The 13,138-nt window shown below is 38.0% G+C and overlaps 3 protein-coding genes across 3 annotated transcripts; 2 read left to right on the top strand and 1 right to left on the bottom strand.

Moving 5' to 3' along the window:
• The first annotated feature begins 1,554 nt into the window (after positions 1-1,554).
• Positions 1,555-6,476, top strand: LOC145906088 (dol-P-Man:Man(7)GlcNAc(2)-PP-Dol alpha-1,6-mannosyltransferase-like). Its single transcript, XM_082993475.1, has 11 exons — positions 1,555-1,731; positions 1,795-1,927; positions 2,504-2,677; positions 2,743-2,824; positions 3,985-4,094; positions 4,261-4,381; positions 4,809-4,889; positions 4,944-5,075; positions 5,158-5,311; positions 5,533-5,633; positions 5,998-6,476. Exons 1-11 carry the CDS (start codon positions 1,588-1,590, stop codon positions 6,254-6,256), a joined length of 1,491 nt encoding a protein of 496 aa, XP_082849601.1. The 5' UTR covers positions 1,555-1,587; the 3' UTR covers positions 6,257-6,476.
• Positions 6,477-7,918: 1,442 nt separating this feature from the next.
• On the top strand, positions 7,919-11,175 carry LOC145889037 (uncharacterized). Its single transcript, XM_082979917.1, has 5 exons — positions 7,919-8,256; positions 8,722-8,993; positions 9,634-9,777; positions 9,907-10,332; positions 10,513-11,175. The coding sequence occupies exons 1-5, from the start codon at positions 7,919-7,921 to the stop codon at positions 10,884-10,886; spliced, it is 1,554 nt and encodes a 517-aa protein (XP_082836043.1). The 3' UTR covers positions 10,887-11,175.
• LOC145906933 (nucleolar protein 16-like) lies at positions 11,046-12,709 on the bottom strand. Its single transcript, XM_082994390.1, has 4 exons — positions 12,551-12,709; positions 12,073-12,245; positions 11,898-12,007; positions 11,046-11,509 (listed from the first exon to the last, which is right to left on the bottom strand). The coding sequence occupies exons 1-4, from the start codon at positions 12,655-12,657 to the stop codon at positions 11,357-11,359; spliced, it is 543 nt and encodes a 180-aa protein (XP_082850516.1). The 5' UTR covers positions 12,658-12,709; the 3' UTR covers positions 11,046-11,356.
• Between the last annotated feature and the right edge of the window lie 429 nt (positions 12,710-13,138).

The following is a 13,138-nucleotide window of genomic DNA, read 5'->3' as shown; positions in this document are numbered from 1 at the left end:
TGTGTGAAGTTTGGTGCTAAAGAAAGCACAAAGTTGCATTTAAGTTCCGGTATCGTATATATTCGCATTTTCCTAATCATATTTTTATCACTGCGTACACAAACCTGTGAATACACGAGAAAACACAAACGTTTTAGCGGGTTTGTCAGGCTAGTAAAGCGTTAACTTCGTTCAGCTGATGACGTATGGGGCCAAACTAATTTGTGTTGTCACAGCAGATCAAAAACCAAAGACTTTCATGGTTAGCAGGGCTTTTTTGGTTTAAAGGTTTTTTGCACACAATTTGTTATGTGGGTGGAGCACAACAGTGCGAAAAATACTTTATTCCTGGGACGTCATTGTCCCTTGAATTCATGTAGTGGCGCGGTGTTGTATTCGCTCCTGTAAAGCTTAAACCAAATAAGTTAAAAATAAAAATAAACCAATGTAAAAATAGACCTGTTAAAGTTAGATTATTGATTAAACCTAGGGTGTCATTCGGAAGAAATTTCGTGCCTTTTTAAATCACAATAAAATCATTTTTGTTTTCTGCAAAAAAGGGTTTAGCCTACCAAGCGGATGAACAACAAATAACTTACTAAAAATACAATTGAAATACACACTGTTAATATCGGATATAAACCTTACGTCAATACAAGCTCCCACGTGAAGGTTAATCACCTCGAATCTCCGTCTGTCATAGGATCGCCAGTCGCATTATAACATGTGATATGTTACAACATGAGGCATAGGACGTTTGGCGACCTGCTGGTGCTGGCCAAAGCAAAACTTATAAAAACAAAACTCGGTCCACAGAACGCTTATTATCCATATCGACAGACCTATAGGTGCCCCTAGTGGTGGTGTAAATCGAAGGTGAACGGGATCATATAGAGCATTGTTTTTCAAACTTTGTTTCGTACCGAGCCCTATGGAGTTTGGTGATTCAAAAACAAAAGATTATGATGCATTTTGTAAGTGGAATAGCCTATCAATGCGACCAACAAGGATGCAACAACGCCGGTTTCTCAAACCTTCCTCTGTGAGAACCACTGATCTAGAGGCAGCGCTTGTTGGGTCGCCGTCAATCGGGTTGATGAACAATCCTTGGTTGCAGAAGCCTTACTAGATGTGGTACCCCTATTACAATTCTTTTCGTTGAATATAGCTTTGTTATTCGGGTATAATAACAGGAATTGTAGCTACAGGCCATATAGCCCTCTCACCTCAGTCCTGTTCAAAATTTGAAAAAAAATTCCGAAACTATAAAACGTAAACAAGAAACATCAAACAAAATTATTTTTGATTGAATCACGCTACATAGAAATTCATTTTTACTGAAATAAGAATCGCAAAGACTATTGAATATTGTAGGTAAAATTGAAAAAGAGATTGGAACTAATCTTTTGTTGAATTAAACAACCAGAAATATGTATTGTCCAAGTTTTACAAAGTCACTGCCCATAAAACCATAGAAGCATCGCGTTTTAAAAAAGCGCCAAAATGGGTGGTTTCCCCAATAAAAGAACACCAGAAAAAACGCTTTACGTGGATGCTCCCCAGAAAAGTGTTGGATTTTAATTGTGGAAGTGCCAGCACATTAAATCAATGAATGTTGAATACGCAATCAAGATTGGGCTCTTTTCTGCCGTCTTTGGGTATGTTGTGATATGCCCGTTTACAAAAGTCGAGGAAAGCTTTAATTTGCAAGCAATACATGACATACTTTACCATGGTGGAAATTTGACACTGGTAAGTAGCTCCACGCATATTCTTTAAACACATCTTTTGGAATAACATTATGCTGTTGTTTAGTATGACCATCAAAAGTTCCCTGGTGTTGTACCAAGGACATTCATAGGACCTATGCTGATTGCAGCAATTTCATATCCTTTTACTGTTGTTTCGCAAGCTGCTGGTTGCAATAAACTGTTTTCTCAATACACAGGTATGTTCTGTATCAATTCACTTTCCTTTCAACCATGTTTAACATGGTACCGGAACCCACTAATTTGTTTTATACCGGTACTTTGCATTATTACCTAGATATCAGTGCCATTTTTTTAATGTATGTCTGCACAATATATTATAATGCAAACTAAAATTTATATCATTTAAGGATCAAAACTTTTTCCTTTAACTCTATGGTTCCACACCTTGGGTTTGCAGACTCCCAAGGGTTCCATGGAATAGTTTCATGTCATCCTTAAATGAACTAAGACAGCCTTGGCAATAAAATTTAGATTTATTTCCCTGTTTTAGTTCTTTTTGTATATTTTCATGCAAAGTTCTGTTTTTCTGTCTATTAGGTCATACCTATTTTTTGAGGTTGGCAGGGTTTCTCATGTTTTATGTGTTTTGTTTCTGTTCTGTGTATATCAAGGTTGGGGTTTCGGGTTAGTCCAGGGCTAGAAAATTGCAAACCCAGAAAACTCTGCTAATCCGGTGTATATTTGAAGAACCGTAAAATACCATATTGTTAACTCAGATTTGTCTTGCTGTATCAATGTTTTATTTTATGCAGCACGTATGATTTTGGGAACACTTGTACTTTATGGATTCTTAAAGTTTCTCAAATCTGTGGATAAAGCCTTTGGAAATGAGATTTCAAGGTTTTGTGCAATAATCACCATTTCTCAGTTTCATTTTCTGTTTTATGCATCAAGACCTCTCCCAAATATCTTTGCATTATCTGCTGGTAAGAAAAAAGTTTCCGCATTGTTCCTGTTGGTAGAATATAAAATCCGAAAATATGTTTTTCAGCTTTACTTGGACTTGCGTCATGGTTAAACAGAGATATTACTAGATTCATTTGGTGGAGTTGCGTTGGAGTATTAATTTTCAGGTAGTTTATTGTTCTATTTTGCCTTCAATTTCGCAGGGCGTCGATTTTTACTTTTTTACCATTGTAAGTTTTTAACAGAAGGCGCCACTGTTTGACAAGGGCGACGAACATACGAATGCTATTGTTATCAACCAAAGTCCGTAAATTGAATAGCTATTGTACAATAATACTTCTTTTATGAACTTGTTTAGCCTAAAATATCTGTCACGCAAATTCACAGTTTTTAGACCCATATCTGTTTTCTTTTTCAAAGGGCCAACGGTTTACCGGTTTACAATTAGTTGTCAATTTTTTGACGTAGAGTCTGGTAGCAAAATACATTCCTCCCACCCACTTGTCACATACGTATTGTCTGTTTTCGCTAAAACCTGAAATCCATGCGAAAACCAAAAGTTTCTTTAACGTTCAGCTAAAAAACGAATCGTATCTAAACTGGCCAATATTACCAAATATGTTATTATGAAACACGTTCTATTTTTAGAAGAAAATGTTGCATTGTTGCCAAACAAGGTTCATTTTTTCGTAACAGGTCACTGTCGACAAGGATAAAACCCATAATGTAATCAATACCAGTATTATTTATAGTTGAGTTTTATCGAATACACTGATTTGATTGAAAATGCGCCTGGTCGTCTATCCGTTGGTTCCCAGGCTACGAGATTTTTGTTCTCCCACTGTCTCTGTACCGTATTTTAACCACGTCACGTACGCGCGAAACGGGATTTCCTCATTTCATAGGTGGCTAATTTAACTTAAGTTTTCACGAAGACTTTGCAATATTATAACACTAATATTTAGTTTTTCCGCAAAAACATTGTTATACACACTAACAGCATATTGTTTTTGGTAGATTTGCTTAAAGACCGTGAATTTCGAAACTTTGGGACGCGTGTAGCATTGCCGAAGCACGTGGTGAACGAAACGTTTTGTTTATGGAATATGTATTGCTTGTTTACAAATACCTCTGTGTAATGCCCTCGGAAAGAGTGGTATTTCCAACAAACATGTCCGAAACTGTAGTTTGACCATGCCACGCATGAACAGAGGAAATCCCGTTTCGCCCGTCCGTGAGGTGGTTAAATTATCAACCAGCAATGTTCCACACGCTATAAAAAATCGACGCCCTATAATACCGAAAAAAAACAGACCTTTTCTTGTAGGTTTGAACTTGCTATTTTGTTTGGCATTTGCTTTTTGATTTCTATATTCCGTTGGGAAGTGACATGGAAAATTATGACAAACATCGCTGCAGGAAGCTTGTTGATGCTTAGTAAGTGTCAATCTGCATCTAATACAGATTAATTTTGAGTCTCTCTAATGTATATCTACATATCGAAACTGCATTCTGATTGCAGATAAATAGTAGGTAAAGTATGTTGATGTGAACCAAACTACAAGTCAGTTTTGGCACAATAAGGCGAACTTGTGTTCATTAGGTTTCACAATACTGATTGATTCCACGTTCTGGGGCCGTTGGCTCTGGCCCGAAGGTGAAGTCATGTGGTTCAATGTGGTGCTGAACAAAAGCAGCTCATGGGGGACTTCACCTTGGCACTGGTTGGTATTATGAATGCATTAAAAGTTCGGTTTGCAGAAATATTCGGCCGAAACCAAAACTTTTTTTTACGTTGATACGCAAAATTTAGTATAGGTTGGAATCATTGTTTAAAGTACGATTTGTTCATTTTGTCTGTTTATTGGTACAGAAATAATGAAAATCAACTTTATGCAATTGGTATACAGAAGTCGGGGTGATTCTTTTAAGTGTCGATTCAAGGCTGGATGATAGGAGTAGATCCCATCTAGTACATGTTTTGTTTAAATTAATTGCATGTAAAGAGATAAAGAACAAAATTATTCCGTTTTTTTCTTCGGCAAATCTTGCCGAATATTCGGTTTCGACCGGACAAAAAAAATGCTGTTTGGGTGCATCACTGGTTGTTTTAACAACTGTTTCCTTGTCTGAAGGATATTTTTCTTTTAGGTATTTTACTTCTGCGCTGCCGAGATGCTTATTGTCGTCTGCTGTTCTTATACCGTGGGGTTTGAGGAGTGACCCATACAGGTGAGAAGTGCTGTGGTTTGCTGACTTGTTTTTTAATTGTTTTTTTGGATACAGAAACCTGCTGTTGTTGTTGCCTGCAACTGGATTTGTTTGTATGTTTTCCATTTTGCCTCACAAAGAACTTCGTTTTGTCATCTACATCATACCAATGTTCAACGTCATTGCAGCTTCTGGATATGCCAATTTGTATGCTATATTGAGGCTTGATTTAAATATTATTAAACATAACAGCATTACACATAAAATGTAAATAAACTAAATTGTGTAGATATCGGCGTTCAAAAAAGTCAACATTTTGGAAACTATGTTTTTTTGCATCTCTGGGAAGTTTTGTCGTCAACGGTGTCGCATCTTTATTATTTCTTTCTGCAGCTCATGTCAACTATCCTGGAGGAAATGCCATGCAGAACTTACATAATCTGGTGAGATTTCTACACAAAACTACAAAAGTATATGAATTTTATTGTTATTGTTGATTAAGTTTTTTTTTTTGCCCAATGACTAAAACTTTGCGAACTTTTTGGAACAATGAGAAATTCAACGCCACAGCCTTATTCGTAATGATTACAGCAAATCATATTAACCATAATAAAAGTACACATTAAAAAACTGCACTTAACTCTTTCGAAATATTCTTGTGTAGGTGTCATGTGATGTCCATGCACCACAAGTAAACGTTCACATCTGTAATCTTGCCGCCCAAACCGGAATTTCAAAATTTGGAGAAAATTGTCCCTACTGGAGGTGGGTTATGTTCTCTTGAAAGCAAATATGTCATATGAGTAATTGACTGTCAGAAACGTTGGTCAATAAAAATCACGTTTTAGTGTAGCAGAAGGACAGATTATTCAGAAATATACAAAACATAGAATTGTAAAGTAGTATTCATGACGCCAGCGATGCTTTTTGCGTGTGGATATACCCAGGACTTATAATATCAGGATCAATGTCAATGTGTCATGAGACTATAGATGGAGTAACATGTGTTACATATGACATATGCCGCAAAAATATTAATTTACTTGACGATAAAATTTGTGTTCCGTCACCATTCATGGCACGTTCGGTGGAGATATGTGAAAATATTAACAATTGGTTTGAAATCCAGATACAACAAAACCGAGCACCTCGCCAGTGAGACACTTCGCACAGACACAAGCCTCACACACGTCATCGCAGAGCCCAGTGACGTCACGGATGACCTCTGGCGGAAGAGTCACCGTCTTTTGGCTTCTATTCCCGCCTATGCAGGCCTAGGTATCCAAAGATGGAAATTAGTCTCCTCTCCATTGCCATACCCCTACGTTAGGACCAAAACGGTCCTGGTCTTATGGGAAAGGTTGCAGTTTGGAAAGAACGCGGGTTAATATGTTGTAGTGTGGCGGTTTCCGCGTGTTTTCCCGCAGAGCAGTAGTTTTCAAATCAGTAGCGTGTTTTTTCCTCGTAAAGAGAGGTCGTTGATTCGATGTCGGTGGTTTCGGGAGAAAACAAATGCCAATTAATTTGTCATTATATGTTACCATGAACATTGCCTGTTGCCCTACATATGCAGAACACTAAAATAAATAGGAATGACCGCAATAAAAGCTGAAGTCGATTTTCGAATTAAACGATTTTGAACCGCTTCTTGGTCGATTTTCTATTTATGACAAAAAAGCACTTACACTTAAAAGTTTAATGAACTTTACCAAAAGCTGAAAAATTGCTTTAGGTTGTTGAGATCAAACCAAATATTATACCTAACAGGGGCTGTTTTATTTTAACGTGTAATCGAGCATAGTGCCAAACCAGGGGAAAATGTGTAACTTAACATGCATCGATCGGTTTGTGTCTGCAATCTAACTACCTGAACTCCTTATCAAATGCAGGCAATCAATCTCCTGCCGTTGTCTCTTTCTCGTCATTGTATTGACTGAAAAGGAGGAAGCGGTTCACTTAAAAAGCTTTTGTGAAACGACAGCTGATGGTGCCGAGAAAAGGAAAGGCACTTTTGCTTCCGCGCCCCAGCGCCATTGTCGTCTAATTCGTGCCGGATCAATGCTGTTATCAGAAGCCGACTGTTAATGTTATGCCGAATGTCACCGAATGGCCAGTGAGTCAAGAATCGATGAAGCCCTGGGCGCATAAGAGTGCGAAATGTTGGCGGTTTACGGTATAGATCCTTTTTGATAAATATTTCCGCACCATACACTCTCAGGTTAGAAAAGGAAATCAAAACAACACATCTGATAAGCCTGATAGGCTACATCACTTTAAATTAAATTGCGGTTTCTTGACACCTCTTATAAATCACGACGTAAGTTTGTTGTTGAACCAAAACCAACCACAAAAAACTGAAAGTTCGACTATATCTTTTGCATACGAACCTTCAGCGACCACCATCATATTTACATACGCATATAGAACAGCCAGATGTTGGGGACCAAACGCTTTTGGTGATTCAATCTTCATGGAGGTTACACAAAAATGTAGGCTATTGCACTATAGTTAACTGGCAACACTCAATCAGGAATGTTATTTAGCGCGGATGAAACCGATAGAGTCAGTTCTTCTGTTGATTTGGAGAAAATTTATTTGATGTGATACTCTTGTTTTTTGCACAGCTAAAGAAGTAGTCTAATCAAATTTGTGACGTTACCATGGAGAATTCCTAAAGATGTGCCGACATCGTCATTGGTGCTCTAACTGACCGATGTTGTGAATGGTGTGAAATGTTTGTACTGCAGGTGCAAAATCACAAAAAAATCACAAAAAATCGATCTGACAGCTGCGGGGCGCTTGTTTCTGCAAGGCATCGCACGTATCTATACACAACGACTCGTCACCGAGAATGCGGAAAAAAAGAGGTTTGCCTAAAGGAGAGAATTCAACAACCTGCTGCAACATCCTCAGTTATTTTATTCAATTGTAGGTCCCGCGTTGTTACCAAATACTGAAGTGATGACTTCCGCTTTCAAGAACAACGAAACTGTTAAGGATGGGTTGTTAGCCTCGTTGTAGAATTTAAGCCACATTGTTTATTGCTTGGTATGGATGACTCAGAAAATTCAGGAAAATATGTTCAAGACGCTTTCCTCTCAGTATACCTTGTAGTATTAATCATCTTAACGGTAGCAGAAAACCTAATTCTCCTGGGTGCAGTTTACGCAACTTCGGAGCGCCGTCTTGATCTCGGACTTTGCCAAATCTGCGCGTACGGTCTGTGCGCTGGGGTTCTGTTGCTTCCATTTACTTTGGCTGCTGCGGCGGACCGGGATTTGATCTCTTCCACGGAGAGAGGTGGGGGTTTGTGTCAGTTCACCGGTGTCCTCTCCTCCTTCCTCCATCGCGTATCAACATTTAGTTTGTGTTGCGGCTATGTTGACAGGTTAGTTTTAAATACTTGTGTAAATCGAAGTTTTTACTTGTGTCACGCGAAAGAAGTTTTGCTGGAAGAGGTCATTGATTTCGTGAGGAAAATGTGCAAAATATAATCTGTACTGTTTTACCGATTTCCACATTTTTTATGCTTTTAATGCAGGTTTTCGCGCAAAATACAAACAATGCAATTAAAACAATTTGCCATGTAATTTGATTTTACTGTATAAATGACACTCCAAATAGCCGGGGGACAGTTTATATGCAAATTAAAAAAACAAAACAATATATGTGCATGTTTATCAATATATCACTTTATGTGTGACCACTCACCACAGTAAGTTATCTTGGTTGTTCGACTACAATTTTGGTCTTTCGAAATCACTTTTTGCATTTTCAGTCCCCCCTTTAATTTGCTGATGTATGTAAAAGGCCGCGCACCTCCCACACAGAAAATCTATTTTGTTTCTTGTAGGTGCCTTATTATCGCAAAACCGATGTCCTACTCCTCGAGTCACCAATCAATATTCAGGTTCACCACTGCTGTGTTCAACATACTTTTAGCTCTAACACTTTCTACGGCTCCCTTCTTCCTGGCCGACGAGCCAAGTGTGGCCTTTAAACCCCTACTAAACGCACCCTTATGTATGTTTCGCCCCCATGGCGGCAAATGGACAAGCTTTCTTTATGCCGATGCACTACTTTCTTACGGTTTTGCATGGACATTGGTTTTGGCCAGTAGCTCAGGTGAGTGTTTGCTGTTGATTAGTTGACAATTAGTGGCAAAAATCGGAAACCTTGTCTCCCAAATCCACTTCCAAGAACGTCTGACGTTTGAAGTGAATATTTTCCAAATTAAAACAAGAAATAATTCAAAGGAAAAATAGAAAAAAACGATTTCAATCGAAGCGTAAATAAATGGCAATTTATGTTCATGACATCAAACGACACAATCTATTTCGAAATTTATCGTTAATGTTGTCTATCACAGCAAATGTTCTATGAAAAACGATAGGTATATGTTTATAAGCGCTCGTGGATGGTAAATAAACGTTTTATTTTACTGTTCGTCTTGTGCTCGATTTCGAAACTTAAAACCAAACAAACCTGCCCTTCGTGCGTAACAATGGTGTTGTGTTGCTCGACTTATTACAGTACCGCGATATTCAGCTACATTGCAGTCAGTCCATCGGTAAAATCGTAAAACAAAAATATATTGAAATATGAAACTTCCAAAATATTCATTACACCTTGGAAATACTAATTTGACTCACCACACTGCCACTGCTTAATCTGTGAAGGCTATACAGTATTTATACTTTTAAAATTGTGAACAAAATTTTACCTTAACTGTGTTGTCTTATAGTAATTGATTTTTTTACTAAAGGAATGCTTTACATTGCTTGTGCGAGTGTGGCAGGACAGAGAAAAACAGCACCAATGAACTTGGGCACGTTTTCCGAACACCCGACACTTTGTGCACAAAAAAAACAGATTCCTACTGCTTGGGATATCGAAAGGGAGCCTGCAGGTACATTTTAGTTTTTTAGTAGGTATGATATATATTCATTTGATGACAAATTAAACTTTTTACACCAAAGTTATTTCGCACTACGATATGTCTTACGGCATTAATGTATCCATACCTTTAATGCAATAGAAATCAAAATGAGAGACTTAACTTTGGAATCTGGAGCAAAACATTTCCAACCTCGCTGTTCCACTTTGAGCGAGGTGGTGAAACAACGGTTAGACCACGATTTTGATGTAAAATCTGAGGAGCCCGGGACCGCGCCATCGGCCTTCCAAGCTGAGAGGAACCGAAAGCGCAAGTCCACCGACATCTCTTTTACCCGCGCGTCCTACGAGAAAAACGCCAAGGAACCCCCGCGCAAGAAAAGCTTGGTCGCCACTTTTTACGACGAAGTTACGATACATTGTGACGGTTCGGCAGATTGGAAAACGTGCACAAAAGTGGCGAAGGCCTCTGACAGCGAGAAACTGGCGGTGCAGCGTCAGTTTAACTGCAAGAACGTTAAGAACAATCGACTCATTACCGTGTCATCATCCATGTACCATGATCAAGGTAAGCTGGACGATAAGATGACATTTTTAGTTTTTCTACATAAAGGTGCAGGTTTTTGACAATTCGCAAGTAATTGCGACAAAAAGAACTATTTATTTCTATGTGGAGATATTCATTTCCACTTTTTCCAGGATCGAGCGTTTTTGGCGCCACTTATAACAAAAAACAATTTGTATACAGGACGGGGCGGGTCGTATCCACACAGAAGAAAAACATTTCGGAAGAAAGCAGTGCGGGGCAGAAGACAGCCGAGCCGTTTGAACACCAAAGCGCTCTTCACTCTCACCTCTACCTTGTTCATTTTCACAGTTACCACCTTGCCTGTATTCATGTTGCATCTTAGTCTCGCCACGGGCACGGAGGAAACGAGTGAAGCAAACCTAGCCCTCGAATTCGTCTTTTGCGTGGCTTCTTTATCGGTGTACGCCGCTTACCCGTTTATGGTGGTAATAGCGGACAAGGAAATGAAAAACAACCTCGGCCAACTTCTGAAACGGGTTTTCGAAACCAACCAACTCGCTGGGGTTAGCGAATCGTACAGCATTCCACTCTGACATTTTATCCTGCCAGATGTAGGAAGATGTGACCACATGAAGTGCCAAATGTTTGACATGCGCCTGCATAATTTGTTTCAGCGCGTTTTCAAAACTATTTTATTGCATTAGTTTAACCTTTTTATGGTTCATTACATTGATTCGGTATCAAGCTTGATAATGATTCGGTCCAACTTTGTCAAGAGTTCGCAAACATATTATCATTTGACTTTCGTTTACAATAATACTTCGTACACAAGCAACTGAATATGTTTTCACAAATGATTCCGAATACAGGAAACGAAAATAATATTTTAGCCTGATCGGCATGTACAGTCAAAGTTCTGTTGTACAGAAACGACCTTTTTCAAAATCACACACTGCAGGTTATTGCGTGAAACCAAACGCAGTGTCACACCAAGGACATACAGCCCAATATCTTTCTAACGCTTTGCATACGAATCGCCTTTTGCTCCTCCGGGAAAGGTGGACTACGTCGTCATTTCAACGTCATCAGCGACAGGGGGTTGCTTGCCTTCCAGGTATTTCTTATACTGAACCTTGCAGCGCTTAAATGTTCGAATTCTGTCGCGCATTTGCTTGGGTGTGAGCTGAAAGACATTCTTGCGATCGCGGCTCATCGCCTATATTCAACGTAGAAATTAAGATCCAGTGCAAAGTTAGCACTAGCAAATTCAACTGTTCGGACATTCAAAATAACTCCAGAAAAGTTGTCCCATGACATTTTTCTCTTAATCTGTTCAGACAATGTATCACATTTTTGCAAACATAATCTATACTGAGTTAATAATTAGCAGTGAAGGTCATATTGTGCTGGAAAGTGTAGACAAAATTTAAAAGGGGCTTGGAATTAACCAATTAAGAGTATGACAATAAGTATTTTTTTTTTTAACTTTTTATAATTTTGCACCCAACAATAAGTATTTATATACACAATAATTTCTAAAACTTGTGAGTATCACCATCAAATAAAATACCTCATAATAATAAAATAAATCATTTTGGTTTTACCTTGTAATCTTCTTTGTATTTGTCCAACATATAAGTGCACAACTGCACATCATCTGATGGAATATGGAGCTTCCCTTCCTTTTCGCCCAGCTCAACTTCCATTTCCATTGCTGCATATTTTTCAATGACGGTACATACAAGTTGTAGGTTTTTTTTTATACAACAAAGGCCATACCTCTAAGCACAGCTGGTTTTTTAATCGTTGGTTTAGTTGCTGTTTGAATGATCCTTGGACTTGGCAACTTGGATGGTATAGGAAGTGCTTGGTTAGCATTAAAAGCTAAACCCATTTCCTTCATGTTTTGTTGCATAGTCTTGCTGGCATCCCAAGAACCTCGAATTTGTTTGCTTTTGAAATAATACATTTATACACATTAAACTTCAAAAAAAGCTAGCTATCAAACCAATAATGTTCACCAGATTTAAACATCAACAATCACAGCCAATAGTGGCATTACGAAATTGTCCATTTGCATAATATATCCATATATATGTCAAAAATATACATTATATATAAAAAGGACTATTAAAAATTAAAAACCTTAATTGTTTACACAAAATTGAAATAAGATCTTTTGACAAATACATGAAAGAAAACAAATTATAAGACATTTACTTGCAAATTCTGCAAGGAAAACATCATGACTTCGTACCATGCAATGTTGGTGCTTTTTTGCCGTTTTTCCTTTTTCCGCAGTTGTTTTCTGTTCCTTGGAACTTGTTGCATTTTCTTCCGTCGATGTTTCCTGGCACTCGGCATTGTATTTTTGATTCACACAAAATGGTTAAATATCCGAAAAGCTGTACTTGCAAAACCTAAAACCAACAAAAATTTAATTTTGTTTTACGTAAACCACTGGGTCTTGAAAACATTTTTTTAATTGACAGCTGCTGCCAACACGTGAAAGCTATGAACACACGTTTCAAATCGGATGAGTGTAAAAAGCATTTCTATCCAAACTAATGAACATTAGTGGTGATGTCGAGAGACACATTGCAGCAATTTAAAATATAGTTTAAATACAAAGTTTGATGAAATTATGAGTTAACTGACAGCAAATATTATTGTTAATAATAATCGCACATCAGTCTTTGCAAAGGAAGGAAGGCGATTTGCCTCGCAAGAATCGATTCATTTCTTTATCGTTAATTCTAAAATGCTAATTTGTGTGTTGATGTTTTTATTAGCATTTAAACAGAAATAAAAAATCGACTGATTTTTCCTTGGCTGCGTAAATAAG

This window comes from Ascidia mentula, chromosome 1 (assembly GCF_947561715.1).
Source record: "Ascidia mentula chromosome 1, kaAscMent1.1, whole genome shotgun sequence".
NCBI classification, from domain to species: domain Eukaryota; kingdom Metazoa; phylum Chordata; class Ascidiacea; order Phlebobranchia; family Ascidiidae; genus Ascidia; species Ascidia mentula.
This window is presented reverse-complemented; position numbering and strand designations above follow the sequence as displayed.